General features: G+C 37.0%; 1 protein-coding gene across 1 annotated transcript; it reads left to right on the top strand.

Annotated features, from left to right (window-relative positions):
- The first annotated feature begins 14,591 nt into the window (after window positions 1-14,591).
- Window positions 14,592-18,808, top strand: SCPL31 (serine carboxypeptidase-like 31). The gene is made up of 10 exons (XM_020367375.3): window positions 14,592-14,966; window positions 15,395-15,502; window positions 15,830-15,925; window positions 16,071-16,163; window positions 16,254-16,336; window positions 16,637-16,924; window positions 17,866-17,996; window positions 18,084-18,179; window positions 18,298-18,403; window positions 18,517-18,808. Exons 1-10 carry the CDS (start codon window positions 14,663-14,665, stop codon window positions 18,661-18,663), a joined length of 1,452 nt encoding a protein of 483 aa, XP_020222964.1. The 5' UTR covers window positions 14,592-14,662; the 3' UTR covers window positions 18,664-18,808.
- Window positions 18,809-21,566: the final 2,758 nt, after the last annotated feature.

Genomic DNA, 21,566 nt, shown 5'->3' with positions numbered 1-21,566 from the left:
ACGGAGTGCCCGGACGCACCGTTGACAAGTCGATCGATGCAGGGGAGTGGATAGGCGTCCTTGGGGCAGACTTTGTTGAGGTCGGTGTAGTCGGTGCACATTCTCCACTTTCCATTCGCCTTTTTGACCAAAACCACGTTGGCTAGCCAGGTTGTGTAGGTGACCTCTCTTATGAATTTGACTTGTAACAGTTTTTTCACCTCGGCATTCGCAACCTTTCTCTTCTCATCTCCCATTTTTCTCTTCTTTTGGGCAACCAGTCGGGCGTCTCGGCATACGACAAGCCGGTGGCAAATGAACTTTGGATCTATTCCTGGCATCTCTAATGCCGCCCATGCGAATAAGTCTTTGTTATCTTGAACCACTCGCTTCACCTGGTTTGAATCGGCTTCACTCAGTTGGGATCCCATGTGCGTGACCTGTTCGGGTGCTCGGCCAAGTTGAAAAGGAATGAGGTCCTCAGCTGGCTTAATTCGTTCTTCTTCGCCTAACCGAGGGTCGAGGTCAATGCCCTTCGTCATCTCTTGCCTGACCACATTCACACGTTTCGCCGTTGGGGGATCGGAAATGGGCCGTACTTTGAGGCTAGAAAGGTAGCACTCTCTTGTCGTCTTCTGGTCGGCGTGAACGATTATCACCTGTCCATCTTTCGACGGGAACTTCATGCATAGGTGGGGGGTTGAGACAATGGCCCCCAGTGCATTGATAGAAGGTCGGCCTAGCAGGATGTGGTACGACGTGTTCGCAGGCACCACAATGTATCGGATTTTGATCTCACGGGAAGACTTTTGGTCGAAGCCGAAGCGAGTGTATAGATCAATGCACCTTCTCGTCATCACTCTTTCACCTAAAAATCCTACTAGTGGTTCGTGATATGGTTCTAGGCTTTCCTCGGGGATCCCAAGTTGTACAAAGGTGTTCCAATACAAGATGTCGGCAGAGCTCCCCTGGTCGACCAAGGTTTTCTTCACAATGCAATTGTGCATTTCAACCGAAATCACCATGGGGTCGTCCTGAACGGGATCGACGCCTCAGAAATCTCGGTCGGAGAAAGTGATTGGTGGCATCTTCGGTGTCTTTGGCTGATTCACGCTATTTACAACTATGGTGTTTATCACTTTTCTTGGTCGGTCGTGGTCTTCCCTGGGATGTCGGGAGTGATCCCTCCTCTCGGCCGAACGGGATCGGTGGCATCGGTCTCTCGGCTATGGGGCCTCGCGAGAGTTATGGTCTCTCCCTCTTGCCTGGTGGTCCTGGAGGGTGATAAAACTCCTGAGGTGACCTTGCTTGATGAGGTACTTGAGTTTATCTTTCAGTGCCGAGCATTCTTCAGTCGAGTGCCCCCTGTTTCGGTGGAATCGGCACGTTTTGGCTTTGTCTGCTCTAGGGGGAGTGTTCGCCCTTTTCGGCACTATAAGGATCTCTAAAGCGAGGGCCTGCTCCATTACATTGGCTCTACTCACGTTGAGGGGGGTATACGCTGTGTAGCATGGTCCTCTCGGAGGACGAGTATTTGAGGGCTTGGCATTCGTCTTCCATGTCGGCTCTCGGCTAGATTCTTTTCAACTGTAACCCTCTTCGGCCCTAGCCTGATTTCTGGTCTCTGCCAGCTCCTCCATTTGCATGTATTTCTCGGCTCGGCGTCGGAGGTCATTCATATCACCAGGTGGCTTCTTGCACAAGCTATTCACAAAAGTCCCCGGCCTTAGGCCGGTGCTCAGTCGGTCTATCGCCACAGCCGGGTTGAGGTCACCGATTTCCATGGCGATCTTGTTGAATCGGTCCATGAAACTTCTCAAACTTTCTTTCTTCTCTTGACGAATCCCCGCTAAGGCTAACGAGGTCGTCTTGTACGGTTTGCTCGTCGCGAACTACAAAGTGAATTGGGACGAAAACTTGTTGAACGAGTCGATGGAAGAGCTCGGCAATCTCGTGAACCAGCTTAGAGCCCTTCCTTTCAGCGACGTGGGGAATATTCGGCACAAGGCAGAGTCGTCTTGAGTCGAGAGGGTTACTTGTGTCAGGAAAACATTCAAGTGCTCCTCGGGGTCGGTAGACCCATCATACTTCTCAATTGGCATGCTTTTCCAGTGGTCCATCAGGGTCGCCTCCATTATTCTTCGGGAGAAGGGATGTCTTAACGAGTGGGTGGTGGTGTCGGCCCTACCGCCGATCAAAGAGGTAACTGGTGTTCGGCTAACCTGATCTGTTGGAGCGTGATAAGCTGACTCTTTTAAGAGTGTGGGAGTGGACGACACGTACATCTGGTTCAAACTTTGGAGCTCGACATTTTGCCGACGTAATTCGGCCATTTCCTTGGCATCGGCTTCCCTTTGTCTACAAATAGCTGCCATTTCCTCGCGCAATGCTCGCAAGTCATCTTGGAGGTTGGGCTGGGCTGATCGGCGTTCGGCCAGACCTCTTGTAACACAGGCTCTGGTTGTGTTTGAGGCATTCCGTACGGGTATCGTTCTTGGCCGGTCATGACGGGATTGTTCTCGGGATTAGGGATCAGTTGAGTCGATGTTGATGGTCCTTTACGCGTTACTACCATGTCTTGGTCTTAGTCGTAGAGTTCTAAGGGGCTGAAAACGTCTCTTCTGCCCCACGGTGGGTGCCAAATGTTCCTGTATTAGGATACACACTTTACTTTGTCCTTGTTGTAGCGGGTCTGGTCTTGGGTCTAAGTCTTCTCGTTCCTTTCCGAGTAGTCCGAAGTGAGGGGGTGGGTTCCTACAAAGACACTCCAACGCTCAAGTAAGTGCTCGACGTATTAAATGCGGTAGTTGAAAGTTAGTTACGTACCTCGTAAGGGGTCTATTTATAGTGTTTCTTGTTGGGCCGTGATTAAGGACTGGGCCCCGGGAAAATTAGGAGACTAAACCGGCACATTACGTAAATTAATATCTCCTTAATTGTCCTGACATAAATATCTAACTTAGCTGAGCACACCGACATATTCGGCTCAGGTAGTGAGTGGTTGGTGTCCTCGGCGTTGTTAATCTAGTCGGTCGGGTTGGGTATTCGGGTACTTAGTTTGGTCGGTTACTATCCGGTATACTCAATATATAGGTCAATGGTATATATTATCCCGTAATATTGTACATCTATCAACAATTAAAAAAATGTGATATAGTTTTTACTTCCTATACATCCTTTCATTTTTAATTTGTAAGTTATCATCATTCAATTTCTACTTTATTTTTAGCTAAATGTAACTTATTTTTGTTAGACCTACTAAACTAATAGTTTCAGTCAATTTTTATCAGGACTATTAAGCAAAGTTGATATTTATATTAAGGTGAAATTATTTTTATTTAGCATGTAGATTACTTAACACATTTATTTTTAAAATATATGTAAATTTTTTTTATGTGTGAATAATTTTATCTGTATATATTATTATGTAGGATATAATACATTCAAAATTCTCATATGCAACAATGAAGGGCATTTATATATCTACAACTTCAAATGGAGTTTATAGAACGGTCTTTAAGAATTTATCATAAGCATTTGTTATATATTTATTTATTTGAAAAAAAAAATTCAGGCTTTAATTATATCATTCTCATCTCATCCTCTATTGTTATTTTTTCTATATGTAGACTTATCATTTTGATCGATGATGACAAATTAACTATTTCTCTTTTGATGCTATCTGAATGATGCTATTGAAAATGAATTTTCATATCCTAAAAGTCTTTTGTATATTCAAAATAAATAGTTTTGTGCCAATTTGTTTAATTACACTTTTCCATATTTGACTTCGAGTATTATTTATTAAAATGAATTTATGTTACTGGTTATAATAAAGATAAAACAAATGATTTTATTGATTCAAATTGGAGTATTTCACTTTGTCAACTTATGTAATTTATATACTCTTTTCAAAATTAATTAACAAATACCTCCTCGTGGTATTCAAATGGGTTGTGCAACTTACGTAGACTTGCTGACGGCTCTCGGAACGCCACCGGATACAAGGCGGATCACGGTCCGATACCTCCTCGTGGAAGCCAACACTTCCTACAACATCATCATTGGGAGGCCAACCTTGAATCAACTCGGGGCAGTAGTGTCAACGCCACACCTCACCATGAAGTTCCCGGGCAAGGACGGTAAAATCATCTCCGTCAAAGCTAATCAGAAAACAGCTCGGCAATGCTACGCCGAGAGCCTGAAGATCTCCTCGTCTAGCAAGCAAAGCGGCGAGAATCCCCCCACCATAGCTCCCTAAGTTTCATTTCTTCTTTTTCTTTCAGTATGAACAAAGTTGTGCACTCTTTTCCCGCCTCATCCTTTGACTGAGAGGGTTTTTAACGAGGCACACAGACACCATAAATAAAATTACTCCTTTCGTTCATCTCACATTCTTATTTTCCTGTTTATCGAAAGGACGAAAACGAACTCTAAACGCGCAAATGCCTAAACCCGAGGTCGAATACGAACCTCGACGCCCTCGTTAAAGGTCGAGTTCGAACCTTAATTAAATAACCTATCTCAAATTTGAGGTCGAGTCTGAACCTCGACATTCCGAGGTCGAATACGAACCTCGACCCCCTCGCTAAAGGTCGAGTGCGAACCTTAATTAAATAACCTATCTCAAATTTGAGGTCGAGTCCGAACCTTGACATTCCGAGGTCAAATACGAACCTCGACGCCCTCGCTAAAGGTCGAGTTCGAACCTTAATAACCTATCTCAAATTTGAGGTCGAGTCCGAACCTCGACATTTCGAGGTCGAATACGAACCTCGACGCCCTCGTTAAAGGTCGAGTGCGAACCTTAATTAAATAACCTATCTCAAATTTGAGGTCGAGTCCGAACCTCGACATTCCGAGGTCGAATACGAACCTCGACGCTCTTGTTAAAGGTCGAGTTCGAACCTTAATTAAAATAACCTGTTCTGAGGTCGAGTCCGAACCTCGACATTCCGAGGTCGAATATGAACCTCGACGCCCTCGCTAAAGGTCGAGTTCGAACCTTAATAACCTATCTCAAATTTGAGGTCGAGTCCCAACCTCGACATTCCGAGGTCGAATACGAACCTCGACGCCCTCGTTAAGGGTCGAGTTTGAACCTTAATTAAATAACCTATCTCAAATTTGAGGTCGAGTCCGAACCTCGATATTCCGAGGTCGAATACGAACCTCGACGCTCTTGTTAAAGGTCGAGTTCGAACCTTAATTAAAATAAACTATTCTAAGGTCGAGTCCGAACCTCGACTTTCCGAGAAGGAATACGAACCTCGACACTTCCGTTAAAAGCCAAGTACGAGCCGCATACTAGAGGTCGAATTCGAACCTTGGCGAAATACACATGACCCTAAACTTAAGGTCGAATACGAACCACTTATCCAAGGTCGAGTTCGAACAGTCACAACATAACAAGAATATAAGGTCAAATTCGAACCTTAGCATAATTTATTCTACGTCGATTTAAGGTCAAATCCGAACCTCGGCACTGTTAACTTAACAGGTCGAATTCGAACCTCGGCGCTAGTAAATAAAGGCCGAATTCAAAAAATTCACCTAACGAAAAATCGAGGTCGACATCTTACCTCAACATGGCCAACTCAAAGCAAAGTATCGCCACATATGAAAGCGTAGAACAAACACCAAACGTGTCCAAAAACGCGCAAAACAGCAAAAATCAAACGCGAAGCACATAGGGGCAACAAAAAATATATACATATACGGGCAAAGTTCCCAAAGTTCAACGCTTGAGTTCAAATCAGAAAATTAAACCAAGGGGAAAGTTAAACTAGGCTATTACAAAATTGGCCTACGCAGAGGCATTCTCGCTGGAGTTGTCCTCGACGTCGTCCTCCTTGACAAGCTTCCCAAAATGGATGACTTTCTCCACCTGCATGGAAGAAAAGTCGAACCCGGGAGCGAGGAGCCGTGCCTGGCGAGCAGCCTTCTGGAAACCCCTTTTGTGCTCCACCACCACGGAGCGCTCGACCTCCGCGAGCCTCCCCTCCACGGCGTCAGTTCCGCCAGCTCCGCCCTCAAGGAGGCAATCTCGTCTTCTCGGCCACCAAGAACGACCTCGTTGCGAAAGCGCTCCTCAGTCGCTGCCGCCAACTCCCCTCTGAGAGAGGTCACAACATCCTCCAGAGCCCGCACTTGGCCACGGGAAGACGTTACCTCATCTGCCAAGGAGCGAGCGCGGCCTCGAGAGAAGGCGACGAGCTCCTGCAGCTCCCCCACGTGAGAGGCATAAGTCTCGTTAGACCGCAAGGCGATCTCGAGAGACTTCTGCGCCCTCACAAGGTCGCCCCGTGCAGATCGGAGCTCGGCCTCCCGCCGCTTCGCCTCATCAAGGGCAGTGCTGAGAGCCTTGTTCTCCTCCCTCATAATTTTATTCGCATCCTTCCAAGGTTGAAGCCGGCCCCTCAGCTTGGCCAGCTCCTCTTGCTGCTTGGCCAGGTCCTCTCGCTGCTTGGCCAAGTCCTCCTGCTGCTTGGCCCACCTCGATTTCCAGTGGCCTAGGATGCCCATAGTCCTCTGCAGCAGGACTTGAGCAGCATCGAAACTATCCTCAGGGCCGACCTCCTCTATCAGCCCCTGGTCCTCGGAGCTCAATGAACCCTGAGGGAAGAACTTCTCAGCGGTCTCCCCTGAGCTCCACAGGGAGTCCATGTCAGGTGAGGCACTCACGTGGTTCAGCCGCACCTTCGAAAGGCCCTTCCCAAAGCGATGGGCCAAGGATCAGCTCTGGGAAGCCCCCTGTGACGAGCCAGAAGGCGGCGCCGAGGCTGCAGCAGTGGACGGGGGAGCCTCACGACTCGGGCCCCCTCCGCGAGCCTCAACGGAGGCGGAAACCGGCGTCCCCTGCTCGGCATCCAGGGAGTCCACAATGGGAACCTCCGACCTCGCCTGCAAAAACCAACCCCACGTCAGAAAATAAACAAGGTGACATACGGGGAGCCCCAAAAACAAGTAAACACTACTTACCCCAGCAGCATGGGGGGCCCGCTCGGTGGCTGGGGCCACTTCTTCGGCGACGGGAGCGACTGGCCCAGCGCAGGAGGTCGCCATCGCGACAACATTTCTTGCCTGCGAAAAACGACCCCAGATCAAAAGACAAGAAAGCATAATAAAAGGCAACAAAAAGCCGAAGAAACAATACTCACCACCTCGGCAACTCGAGCAACTTGCTTAGCCGCCCGTACTCCTACCTCAGTGACGGCCACCCCGGCCTACAAGAAAACCCACATCACCACAATAAACCAAGCAAAGTCTAACACTGAAGAAACGTATAAGGAAGTACGACACTCACATCGGCGGCCTGCGCGGTAGGCTCGGCAGCCTGGACCGCCTCCCTAGTACCCACTGGGGGAGCCTCTTTAGACGGTGGACTCTCAGTGAGATCCACCGCATCAGCATCAGCGGCCTTGGAGGTCACCTCCTCGGCACCTGGAGGGACGGAGGTTCCCCCGACGTCTTTTCCCCCCTTCTTTCTCTTCCGGCTAACCTTCAGGGGGACAGCATCCTCCTTTGGAGGCTCGGGAACCTCGAGCTCAGTAACGTTGTAGCGGTGCTTAAGCTCGCGCCACAAGTTTTTCCCCATAATGCATGCAGATAAAAACGGAAACACATCAACAAAAGGAAATTACACGAGCCCTAGCAAACCACCAAAACATGAAATACTCACTCTCTAGGCCCCTCTCCCTGTAGGGCGAATTTGCAAGCGACAGAACGAGCTTGCAATCCAACGGGCGAGGGAGCGCAACAAGGTTTTCAATGGCGGCCGCCTCCGAGGCCGTCACCTTCAAGTTACCCAAACCGTGAAACCTAGACGGTTTGGGACACCAGTAAAAAGGAAATTTAGGCAAGCCGCCGAAGTGGAACACCTCGTCCTCCAGGGGGTCAATACCCACAAAGGCGACCCGGAAGAACTCCTGTTTGAAGTTTTTATATGATTGGGAGTAGAGAGTAAACAAACCCATCCCTACTCCCATTCAAAGACAAAATACCATAAGGCAGAACGCCTAGCTTCAGTTGATAAAAATGAAGAAAGACGCGAAGGGACACCACTATCCCCAGAACTGCACACAAGACCTGAAAAGCCCTCAAAAAACCCCAACTATTGGGGTGCAACTGGCAAGAAGCCGAGTTGATAAAATTCAAAAAATCACACTCGAACTGAGTAAAGGGAAGACAGACACCCAAATCCCTAAAAAAGCATTGGTACATATAGAAATGGGGAGGGTCAGTAGGCTCCCCCATATACACGCCCTCATCGGCCTGACAAGGCTCAAGCCGAATCATATGGGAGATCGAAGGGTCGCAAACCCTACAAGACCTGGAGATCCTATTGACCTCTAGAAAGGTCCGAAAGACGCTTTGGGCCCCCGCCATCTCACTCTTGACCCAGTCATAGCCAGGAATGCCTAGCTCCGGGCCCCGGGGCGGATCCCTCTTTTCGGTGGTGGCCTTCCCGGTAACCACCGCCTTACCACGCGCCTTGCCCCGAGAAGGCGCAGAAGGACCGGCACCACTTCCCCCAGCCATGGAAAAGACAAGAAAAACCGGGAAGAAAAGAAAAGAAGACAGTAAAAAGGAGGTACCTGGTACTCCTCTTCAGAAAATAACCCTAACACCGAAGGGGTTACCGGAAACGGTGACTGAAACGGAGAAAACGGAGACGGAGGATGGACGAAAATGAGAGAAGTGGCGTACGCAAGAAGTTGAAAGAAGAGTAAAGTGAAGAAGGCAAAGAGGCGCGAGTGAGAGAAAAGAAAGTCTTCTACCAACAATTCAAAACGGCCGCGCCACGTGTCAACTCAAGGGCATGCCTGACAACACAATTAATTGCAAATTCATCATTGCATAACCGTCATTTCCCATGGCACGTCACTTGCACGTCCCTGGGAAATGAACGGTCGCGACACATGTGAAAAGCCACTTTCCCCAACGAGCTCGGCATTAACTCCTCGACCAACGGTCTTCGGAGCTCGGGGGGCTAGTGTACTGTCCGTACTGCGAAACCGAGCTCCAAGCTCAGCACCACAACGCAAGCCGACCTCGGACGCGCGCCGCGTGACATCAACTCAGTATGTAGGTGAATCATAACTGATTATCGAGGATCTCGCCCCAGACGAGATCCGTTATCTGATCATATTACACCTCACCTCAGGCCCAAGGCCCAAAAGCAACCCTAAATCACACCAAGGTACGTGCATTACATATACGAGACTATTACTCATACAGACCCTAACTTTAGCATCAGAGTCTCTTTGGCAGGTACCACCCCCATCTTGGAGCAACAAGCGTACCCGTGAAGGAGGCTCACCGATCTTACTTGGAAGATCGTCCACACAACAAATTCCGGTAAGAACAATTTATATATTCTAATTTTTATTATGATTCAAAAAATATCTCATAATGACAATTTAAGGAAAAACTTAGGGTTTTATATATCCTAATTTTTTACATGTCAAATAAAAAATTCATCTCATAAGAATAATTATAGTTTTTCAGGCTAGACTAGGCTAAACTTATATGATTAATATTGTATAACTTTCTTATTCTGTTCAATAAATTATATTATCGGTAGTCTTTATTTATTAGGAACTAAAATAATACTTTTTTTAAATTATATAAATTAAAAAAATTAATTTTAAAATTGAGATATAATTTTTTTTAAATCTAAAGGGAATAAAAATACATTTGTTTCATATATATCAATTATTGCCAATTATATCTTGTATACTTTTTGTTTATTATCATTCAATCTGAGAGACTTAGAGCATCTCCAATGGGGGTTGCTTATAAGCAACCCCCTATGCCACATCACTGCCACATCAGCTCTGACCCATTTTATGGGTTGTTTAAATTTTAGCAAAGTTGCTTATAGAAGCAACTTTAAGCAACTTTGCTAAAATTTAAGCAACTCATAAAGTGGGTTAGAGCTAATGTGGCAATGATATGGCACATGAGTTGCTTATAAGTAACCCTAATTGGAGATGCTCTTGTATCACACTTGACACTACACCGTTCGTTCTCTTGGATCGTTCATTTTGATCCCCACTTCTTTCTTCCTCAGCATGCATCCCTCTTCTGCTTGGCCGTTAACTAATAAGAAATTTTAATTGATTTGACTCCACTTCCTCTGTGGAATTCATCTCAATCCGATATCTCGTTAGAAAGTGCACCTGATCACGATCGATCATTGCGATGGAGATGTTAAATAAAATGGTGAAACAATTTGAAAAATTATGAAGGGGATAAAGAGGCCGAAACCTATACCATTAAAGTAATAAATGTATCTGACTCTTGACTCATGTGTTTAGTGTCTAGTTGGCATATGAATACGTGTCACTTTTCGGATCAAGTTAAATGGGCAGATAGCAATTTCGAATGTTGCATTTTTCTCGAAATATTAAAAAGTCCATTGAGCTCAACACTGATTGAGTTTTTATGCAATGATCATATATAGTCCCCCTTAGTGGTGCTGAATCGATCGAGATATAAAATATTACTAAAAAAATGAATTTACTGTTGGAATAGGTGGGTATCTATTGGCCAACAAATGCTTAAGTTGAAGTTATGTGTGGCAAATGCTTTGTTGCCCTTTTATGGTAGGTTTGGCTAATGTTGATATATATACCTCATTTCATTGCTATACCTAAAAGTCATAACTTGCCCACTTACCTAAGGATGGAGGTAAGAATCAATGCCTTCACGTAAGATTGTTCTAAATGTCTCGGATCAGATAAACTTACCAAACTAGCTTTGCTTTCACATCTGTCTTTTCGTCGTTATTTTATGACAATCGAATTCAAGAACTATGCTTAAATTCAAAAAGCCAATTAGAAAGGGCAAAAGAAAGAAATTAATTAATTAGAAAAGAACATATGAAAGATGATAATATGCATCCTATTATTCAAATTAATAAAGTTGGAATCCAAGTCATTCTTCAACAACCAAGGTGATATTATTTCTTCCATTCCTCTCATCAGCACTTAGGTTTTTCCCCAAGTTCAAGAGTCATAACGCACAAGGTTCGCCACAAAAACCCTGCACCTTTCTACTTTGTGATGATGAGATTCTCGAAGGCACGCAGGCTAGCTTTTTGTTACATATTTTTAGAGGGAAACGACCATTTTGGAATATATACCATAATGTATTTTCCCTCCGTGATATGATCACAAACCAGCAAGAATATAGTCGTTGGTCAATATATAGAAAAGATATTGCATGCACTGTGTGATCTTGTGTAGTCTTTTCAATATGACTCTTCACAGAATGACAGAATAAAAACTTCCTAACGTTACTTATTCATTAAAATTAACACAGTTCTAGCTTTTTGGCAGTAATGGATAGAGTTGATGTTATTCACTTTCCTAGGATAGAGATTAGAGAGTATCATAAAACCAATTGAGGAAAAAGGATTTTGAACGCAGATATTCAATACATTAAATATTAAATATGTTTTTAGTTAGTTACATTTAAAATTTATGTTTTCATTTTTAAAATATAAAAATTATTATTCTAATTTCTCTATTCAGATGTCATTAATAAATCTATCAAACAGAATTAATTTATTACTAAATCTATCGCATATAATTTTCTTATTAATAACCTTATTAGAAAACATATCACTTTAAATTAATTAATATATAATTGTCTCTATCTATCATTATCTTATTATAAGTTATTATTATCTTTGAGAGACTAAAACAACATCTTTTAAAATTACAAAAAGATTAAAAAGAAAATTTTAAATTTAAAAGATCAAAATAATAACTTTTGATATTTTAAAAATTATAAAAATAAATTTCAAATTTTTTTAAAGAAATATATACCTCAAAATTAAAAACATAATTAAGTCAAACCCAGTCCATATTTCCTTGTAACTTTCATACGGGCTAATTAGAAATAGAAATTAATTAAAGTACCTTGCGTGATGACAGAACACGACTGGTTTAAGACTTTTAATTTCATCTAACACAATTGGTTTGCGATTTATAAAGGCTGTGACTGTGGTAATGTTTTGAAGGTTAATAATTTATTTTCTAATTAATATGTAAGGTTTATATTGTTTATACTGGTAGAAGAAGAAAAATACTGTGTTTCAATGAAAAATTAAAATAAAAATAAAATAAGTGGCCAGTTAATATTGGAGTGAAAATTTAACCCGTTCTGTACACAATTTTTTTTTCCTATCAATTTTTCCGATCCTTAAAAGATATATCGGTATAAAATTAAATATATAAAAATATGATAGAAGGATTTAAATATTTTACAAAAAGTGACAGAAAAAATACTTTTTTTTTTAATTTTTACATATGATTCTATATTTAATTAATTAAACCAATCACATCTTTTTTCAAAATATTATATTTAATGTAACATTTTTTATTTCATAAATAGATATAATTTTTTTATTAAATTGATTTTATAAAGATAAAATGATACTTTGATTTTATATTCATGTCAAAGATCAAACTTTGATTTGTAGAATATGTACTTTTTAATTTTTTTTAGTTAATTAATATATTTAGATTGTTTATGAGTATGAAACAAACATCTTCTCACTCTCTCTCTCCATTTAACTTATTTGTTTCAAATATATATGGGCTATATAACCTATAAGCCTATAAGGACGTGGAAAGGAAAAAAGGTCACTTCAAATAAGCCATATCCGCAACATTAATATTAAATATTGCGAGTGTTATCATGTGAGCAATTGCCTCATTGACTTCTAGGTAAAGGACTGTATATATGGGGAAAAAAAAAAGCCTTTTGCTACATATGCTAGCAACCCCCATCTAATGTGTATGGGAATACGTATGCACGCGTAAAGAAAAGGTGATTTTTTTTTTTGGTTTTTTAATAAGCAAAGAGAATTTATAATATTTATTAATCGCAATCTAAGCATAGCACAAGATGTGTTAGGATTTTGCATCTGGGAAAAGTACATATATAGTTCTCAACTTCTCTTTGTAGAAAGAAAAAAAAAAAATACAAGCAAAGAGATTTTTTTAACCAAGAAAAAAAGGTGAAATTAACAATTACATGAGAAATGTGTTTAATAGTGTATTCAAACCACTAGTGTCAGCTATCTCAGTCAGTTGAAAAGTTAAAAAAATTATTAACTTACCTACGTGATAGGATAAAAACCATTTACTATTTATTACTCAACATTTTAAACAAACCAAAAAAAATTAAACATTAAAATATAAATGTAATATATATTACTATTATTATGTTATTTTTATCCAAGTGTATATTTAATTATAAATTGGCTAAAAGACTTAAAATTTGACTTCTTTAATTAGTTGAATTTTTTTTTTTATAAAAAAATTGAACTAGTAAATAAACCTAACATGACTTAAACCTAATATGAATTAAATGATAAGTTTTCGACAAATCACCTTACTTATTTTCATGCCATTTCCTATATGTATAAGGAAGGACTAGTACTGATTGTGGTCAAAATTCCAACCAATTATCAATAGATTCTCGTTCGCTCATGTCGATCATGCATGTCCATTCTTATTTGCTATTCTTACATCATGGACTCATTTTGGCAAGCAATAAAAGAAAATAATTTTTTGAGACCATTTGATGGATTGATGCATTGCAGAATAAAAATAAGAATAAAACAAAGAAGGAAAGATTGATTATGCTATCAGACAACACAATGCTATAATATAATTGATGAGGTATAGTTTTGAAATTTTCTCCAATACCCTTTTTGCCTTTTATTCTCTTACAAGTTTCGTGGCAAGATTTTCTTCAAATATGTTGATATATGTTTCCAATAAATAAATAAATAAAACTTTATATATGTTATAATAGAAGTATATATCGATCCATTGGTTCTTTTGTTTCTATGCTGAAACTACAGGTGGGACTGTGTGGTTAGTTCTAATATATTTGTAGCCAAGAAAAAGTGAAACCTATTAATTCCAATACATGACATACGTATCGAATCTATTTGGATGGATAAGAACAAACAATCATATCAATTTTTTTACGATCAATCATATCATTTAATATACATGAAATATTGTTTCTAAACTTTATAATAAGACAGAAGTGACAATTTATATTAATAATAGATGAAATTTTTTAAGGAAATACTAAATTTTTTAAAATAATACAATAATATTCTGCTATTATACGTTTTTGAAGTTTAAATGCCAATACATATCACACATGACAAATTTCACTTTTACATTTATTTTTATTTGAAACAGGAATTCAATCTAAAGTGCAAACTACAATATCCATCAAACCCAAAGAAGTATAATATTTCTTAAATTCAAGCTACAAATTTATTCATGTGAATACATGAGATTCATGTTCAACCACCCATATTATCACAATTGGTTGTTCCACTCACTCTTGTTCCATGCATGAATATGATCTAGAAGCTACCTAAAATCCATGACAGACGTCACATAGCATCTTCAGCCAACAAGAGGCAAAAAGGAGAAGTGAGATAAAGATGTTGCCAGGTAGGGTGCTCTCATCCAATCTACTTTTCCAAAATTTCTACCCTTGTTGAGGCATAGTGGAAGCAAGTACCCCTCCTTCATATCTCTCATTATAAATAGACATGTAACTCTCTTTGTCCTCCAACCAATTTCCAATCAAAAGTGGAAAATCTCTCACTCTTTTATACTGAGCTAGCTTCCATATTATGGATAACATTGTATCAAAGCTGACTAGTTTACACACCTTGGTTCTCTTACTTTTTCTATCTCATATGCCTGCTCTTTCATTTTCTTCTAGACATAGGCAATATTGGGGTGGAAGTAGGATATTGAGCTCTGGTGATAATGGTGATCTTGTGATTAACTTGCCTGGCCAGCCTCGTGTAGATTTCCAGCACTATGCTGGATATGTCACAGTCAATGAAACCAATGGACGAGCTCTCTTTTATTGGTTCTATGAGGCTATGAACAAGCCAGAAGAGAAACCATTGGTTCTTTGGCTTAATGGAGGTAAAACCAGATACTAACCAATGTCTTTATTTTAATTTGGTTTGAGAAGCACTCGGACTTTGGAATTGGGCATAATTGTCAAAAACAAATTAAATTTGAGTGGGTATATTGGGTGCATGGTAACAGATTTATGATCAAACATGTCATAAGATCATAGTATCATACTATGAAACTGTCACATCTTTTGTTGGGGTGGCTAGTTGTCACATTTTTAAGGTGAAAGCCATGCCCTTATCAACAATAAAGATGATAAGTATTAAGTAATAACCTCTAGATTTTCATTTTCTTTTAATTGTTATTAGGTGGAGTGGGAGAATATTAGGTGGCAGCTAATCAGAGAGCTTTTACAACACTTGTGATTTCATTTGCTGTTTGTTGCTTATGATATATGTTCTCTGCTAAGGTGACAACATGATTTTATGTTACAGGTCCTGGGTGCTCTTCTGTGGGATATGGAGCAACACAAGAGATTGGTCCATTTTTAGTGGACACTGATGGCCATGGCCTCAAATTGAATAACTTCTCATGGAACAGAGGTATCATGATGACCACAACTATTATACACATACTTTCTGCCACAAGCTCACTTTCTTTCCATCCCATAATGTATAAAATTCTGATGGTGAACCACAACTAGTGCTCCATTATTGGTCCCCACAAAATAATTATTAATTGAGATGTGTTATACGTACAATAATTTATACAACAATATTTTCTATTCTTATCTCTCTCTGTCACACCATTTATTTCATTTTATACTTTTTTGTTTTTCTCTCTTATATATGTTGTATAGTTTATTGTACAAATAACATTTTGCTTTTACTAGTTGGTGCTAAGAAATCCTGATATCTGTGATGTTGCAGAAGCCAACATGTTATTCCTGGAATCTCCTGTTGGAGTTGGCTTTTCCTACTCAAATACAACAAGTGACTATGACCAATTGGGAGATGACTTAACAGGTCATTACTTAATCTTAATGTTGCTGCATAATGAGAAGCAACAACCACTATGCCATTTTCTTTAACGTGTCTCGCATTTTCTATTGTTTGAAGCTTATGGCAGATCTCTGACAAATTCGATTGTGCTCCTTCTATTATTTGACAGCTAATGATGCTTACTCTTTTATCCACAATTGGTTCCTAAAGTTTCCATCATATAAAACGAAGACATTTTACATAGCAGGGGAGAGCTATGCAGGTATTGAAATTGAAATACCTTTTTTGTGCCAAGTCATTTTTGGTCAACTATTCTAATTAAATTAATCATGAATACAACTTATATATTCAGGAAAGTATGTACCAGAGCTGGCTGAACTCATCCATGATAGAAACAAGGACCCCTCCCTCTATATTGATCTCAAGGGTATTCTGGTACGGTCCTACATAATTTAAAAATCAAGACAAATGCTAAATAAAAATCATGGCATAACGAATCTTTCTTTACTAAGAATATTTCCCATCTAGTCTAGCATTGGTATATTTTAGTTCAACATTAAGATTAGAAAATAGACCTCTTACCCACATCATGTTCCACTATCAATAGCTGAGATATTTGTAAAGCAAATTCTTTACTTGTTATCACGATAAATTAAAGTTTTCATTGTACTAGATTATAGTTTGCAAATAACATAAATAAGAAGGATAAAACTATTATTTATTTTTTTTTTGCAGTTGGGTAACCCTGAAACATCTGATGCTGAGGACTGGATGGGTCTGGTTGATTATGCTTGGAGCCATGCTGTGATATCTGATGAAACTCATAAAACAATAAAAACAAGTTGTGACTTTAACAGCAGTGATCCATGGCGCAATGAAGATTGTAGTGAAGCTGTGGATGAAGTACTCAAACAATACAACGAAATTGATATCTATAGTCTCTACACCTCAGTCTGTTTTGCCAGTACTGCACGTTCAAACGATCAAACTATGCTAACTTCGATGAAGCTTTCATCTAAAATGGTGCGTAAAAAAAGTATATATTATATGATACTCTCTCTTTTCATTTAAAAAAAAAAAAAAAATCCTGATTTCAACTAAAGTTGTTATGCGCATATATGCACCGTTGGATAAGTAGATTAAAAAAAGTATTTGTTCGATATGATCTAATTAATAATAATACGAACTTATTTTGGTAAGTTTTATTATGAAATTCATTGAAATAAATTGAAAAGTTTATAAAAGAGTAAGTTACTTTAATATATAATAAATACCTATAAATTTAAATTAATTTTGTAAAAGCTTTTTTAAATACTCCCTCGGCACTTTTCATGTTTGTTTAAATATATTTTAATGTAAAAGTTGGTATTGAAATTAATATTAATATTAATAAATGTTTTAATTATGTTAAATATTAAAATTTGGTATTGAAAATAATACTTGATCAACAAAAATAAGTGTAGATTAGTCTTTATTATCAATTTTAAGACATTGTAAAATGTTTATGGAGAAAAAAAAATATTAATATATAATAATTAAATATGCACTTATAAAAAATTGATTTAAACATGATGACAAATTGATTTATATGTATTGTGTAGGGGTGTGAAAAAAAAATTCAAACCAATTTGAACTGATTCATAATAAAAATTTCGATTCATTTTCAAAAAAAATTTAAATTAATCAACTTTTGTGAAATCCAATTGATTATTTGATTTATTTTTATAAATTAAATTAGGTTGGTTCAGTTCAATTCAATTTTTTTAAAAAAAAAATTTGATTCATATATAGATATAAAATGGATAATCGTATTACACATTAATACAATTTTTAAAAAATCGATCTATATTTTTAAAAAACTGATCTGATTTGAATTTTTTAAAAATTCGATTCATATACATCCTTAATACAGTGTTTATATATAACTGTTCTGACACGTCCCTTTATTTATTTTGGTTGACTAGATGCCTAGGATGTTGGGTGGATATGATCCATGCCTGGATGACTATGCTAAAGCATTTTATAATAAACCAGATGTTCAGAAGGCTCTTCACGCCAGCGATGGTCACAACCTAAAGAATTGGACTATTTGCAAGTAACATTTCATATATTTTCTGTTTTTATTTTCTATTACATTAATTATATGTGATTATCTTTTGCTAAATAATATTTAATAATGTAGCAACAAGATATTCAATGACTGGGCCGATTCAAAGCCATCTGTTATCCCAATTTACAAGAAGCTTATCTCAGCAGGACTTAGGATTTGGGTTTACAGGTAAATTAATACTATTGAATGTAAATAATCAAATATCAGCTTCATATTCATGGACTTGTGCCAGATGCTGTATTTTGTGGTAGCTTATTTTCATCATATTATGGTGTTGATGTTTCAGTGGAGACACAGATGGTAGAGTGCCAGTGCTGTCCACAAGGTACAGCTTAAGCTCTCTTGCGCTGCCTGTCACTAAATCATGGAGGCCTTGGTACCATGATAATGAGGTAATGCAATTAAATTCGATCACTTAATCATATGTATCCCTAGTTAACCATGGTATATATATTAAGCTTTTCTTCATATATTACTTTTTAATGGTTTATTCTCATTGTAACAGGTTAGTGGGTGGTTTGAAGAATATGAGGGGCTTACATTTGCAACGTTTAGAGGAGCTGGCCATGCAGTTCCCTGTTTTAAACCAAGCAACTCACTTGCGTTCTTCTCCTCCTTTCTCAAAGGAGAGTCACCACCTTCTACAAAATAATCAAGAATAATCATATTGGGTAGTGCTCTTTGTGGGACCCCATATGAAGATTTTGCTCTCACATTACCAATACCTAATACTCCATCGATCTTGTCAACCCTATGCAATTGTAATGAATAAAAGAGTTTTGCTCCCTATACAAAAATGCCAAGATATATAGTTTCGCCACAAAATATATTGCTTCACGTACATAAACCAAAAATCGACCACAAAACGTTTAGGTACGAATGCTGCACATTCACAAGGGTGATTTCTTATTGGTTGCAAAGTAAATTAAATAAATACAAAAATTAAGTAATGGAGCAAAAGAACAGCCACATTTTTTATGTATCAAGTTCAGGAAAACTATTCGCGGTATCAATTAATTTTGTTAAATATTTTCTGCTGAATTATATTATATACACGTAGTAACTATATATAAATTAAAAAACTTATTTCATTTTTCTTTCATTTCATTTCTAAAAATATTTTAGAAAAATTTTCCCAAATAGACCTTTAATAAAAGTTGGTATATATGTGTAATTATTGCATATAATATCAAAATATCTAATAATTAAATTATTAAAATTTAATATATACATAAAATTATTAAGTGAAATAATTGTACTAAAAGTTATTTTTAGAAACATGATTGATAGATAACTTTATCTCTTAAATATGTGGTAAAGGGTTTGATCCTTAGTCAATGTACATGAAAATATATTTTCGAGAGAAATCAATCTCTTAATAAGATCTTAGTATATATCTTAAATGAATAATCCTTATCTTATGACTAAATGATACTTTAGTTTAATAAAAAATAAAAAATTACTCTTAAAGTATATAAGTTAAGTCTATAATTAAGCTTAATTTTTTTTTCATAAGTTTTGAAATATTTTTAAGTTTCGAATATATTAAAAGTTTTAATTTCACTCAAATTGTTGGTGATTTTTTTTTTTATTGTGCATAAGCCACCTTTTTGAAACAACGGTTATTTTTCTTATTTACTTATTTATTTTATTTATAAGCATTTTGTTCAAATTAGATATTACACCCATTTTTAATACTTTCAAGTGAAGAATTTAAGTATATGTGTTTTTTTTTATATTATAGAATTTCAAAATTTCTCAATAAAGTAAGAATATTAAAATTTTTTTACCTCCCTCTTTTCACTTTTAAAGGCATATAAAAAAATATCAATAATTTTTTAATTATTAAATATTTAAAATTATTTTAAATATTAAATATTATCCAATATTGTTTTTTAAAAAAATTATTAAATATTTTTAAAAATGGCTAATATTTATTTTGATAAAATTAAATCTTAAATTTTAGTATATTTGTTTAAAATCAATTTTATTCATGGTGAAAATTAAATTACCTATCTGAATTAAAAATAAAAAATTTTAAAAATTTAAATTGATTTATCAAAATAAAATATTTAAATAAAAATAATTTAAGTATTTAAAAAAATTTAAATTATTGAAAGTATTTAAATTTTTCATCCAAATGCACCATTAAATTTAAAAAGTATATCTATGTATAAACATTTAATAAATGAATGCTATTGTTGATATACTAAATGATATTAGGTCAAGCTCCTACATACATCACTAATCTCATATAATATACAGCAATAAAAGGCAGGTAATATTTAGTCAACATATCGCAGAGGAAATACTAACAAGGCCTAACAAAATTTTGTCCATCTCATACACACTAAATCAGTCACAAGGCCCATCAACTATGTACAGCCCAAAGGCGGATTTCAGGCTGATCATATATACATCACTCTACATTAATAATATATTTTTATTATATTTTTCTCTTCAAAATATCTTTAATGTTTTTGCATTTTTTAATTTCTCGACCCTTGTCTTTAAGGTTTAATTTTATTTTTCAAACACTTCTTCTCCCTTTTTACACGTATTTCCTTCTTTTTTACTTGTTTTCAACGTTCAATTTTTTTTCAAGCACTCATTCCTTTTACATACACCTCTTTTATCAAATGAACTAAAATTTTAGAATGGTAACTTTTCTTTTAAAAAATAGAATTCTAAGACTCTCACACACCCTTCCTTTCACACGCATCTAGTTTCTATAATATTAATTTTATTATTTTGAAAAAAAATTTAGAAGAATATTTTCATAATTACGAAAAGTATTTTCAGAACACTAAAAAAGAAGAAGAATGAGGAAGATGAATGAAAAATATATATATATATCATAAGTCAATTATTTACTTGCAAAATTAATATTTAAACTTGAATGTTTAGAGTCTTAAAAAAAATGGAGAAAGGAGGTGTCTATGAAGGGTGAGTATTTAGAAAGAAAATTGAATATTGAAGACAAGGAGTAAGAAGGGATACATGTTAAAGGGAGGGGAGTACTTAAAAAAATGTTAATTTAAAAAAAGAGAATTCGTAAAATACAAAATTATAATAAAAATGTAATATTAATACAGAAAAGTGTATATATCATATGAGTTCGAATTTAATTAACGTTTTTGATCCACAACAATCGAGCCCAATAGTACGTGAGGCCCAGCACCAGATACTTGCCTAATACGGCCATTATTTTATGCCTTTTTTTTTTCTTCATCGCGATCCTTGTCATCATAGTACTCAATACTCATTCAATACTTATTCAAAATTATATTTATACTCAGGCGAGCATCTACAATGAGAGTTATTTAGAAGTAACTCCTAACTACTTTAAACGAGTCTCATTGTATCATATCACTCATAAGCAATTCATACTATAATTTTACAATTTTTGTTCTAATAAAAATTGTTTATAAGCACCTCTACTTTTTTACAGAGTTTTTTTTTTTAATATACTGTTTTTTTTTATTTATTTAAATGACCTAAAGTGAAACATATTTACGTAAATATACCATTTGATTTTTTAGGTGAGAAATCGGT

This window comes from Cajanus cajan, chromosome 2, assembly GCF_000230855.2.
Source record: "Cajanus cajan strain Asha chromosome 2, NIPB_CcT2T_4, whole genome shotgun sequence".
Lineage (NCBI taxonomy): Eukaryota > Viridiplantae > Streptophyta > Magnoliopsida > Fabales > Fabaceae > Cajanus > Cajanus cajan.
The sequence above is the reverse complement of the archived record's forward strand: the minus strand, read 5'-3'. Positions and strand labels throughout refer to the sequence as shown.

Excerpts from the sequence above, each read along its gene's own strand:
- SCPL31 (XM_020367375.3), top strand. The coding sequence starts at position 14,663 with ATGGATAACATTGTATCAAAGCTGACTAGTTTACACACCTTGGTTCTC. Across the intron at positions 15,926-16,070 it reads ATTGGGAGATGACTTAACAG|CTAATGATGCTTACTCTTTT; the intron begins GTCATTACTTAA and ends ATTATTTGACAG. Across the intron at positions 16,164-16,253 it reads AGCAGGGGAGAGCTATGCAG|GAAAGTATGTACCAGAGCTG; the intron begins GTATTGAAATTG and ends TTATATATTCAG.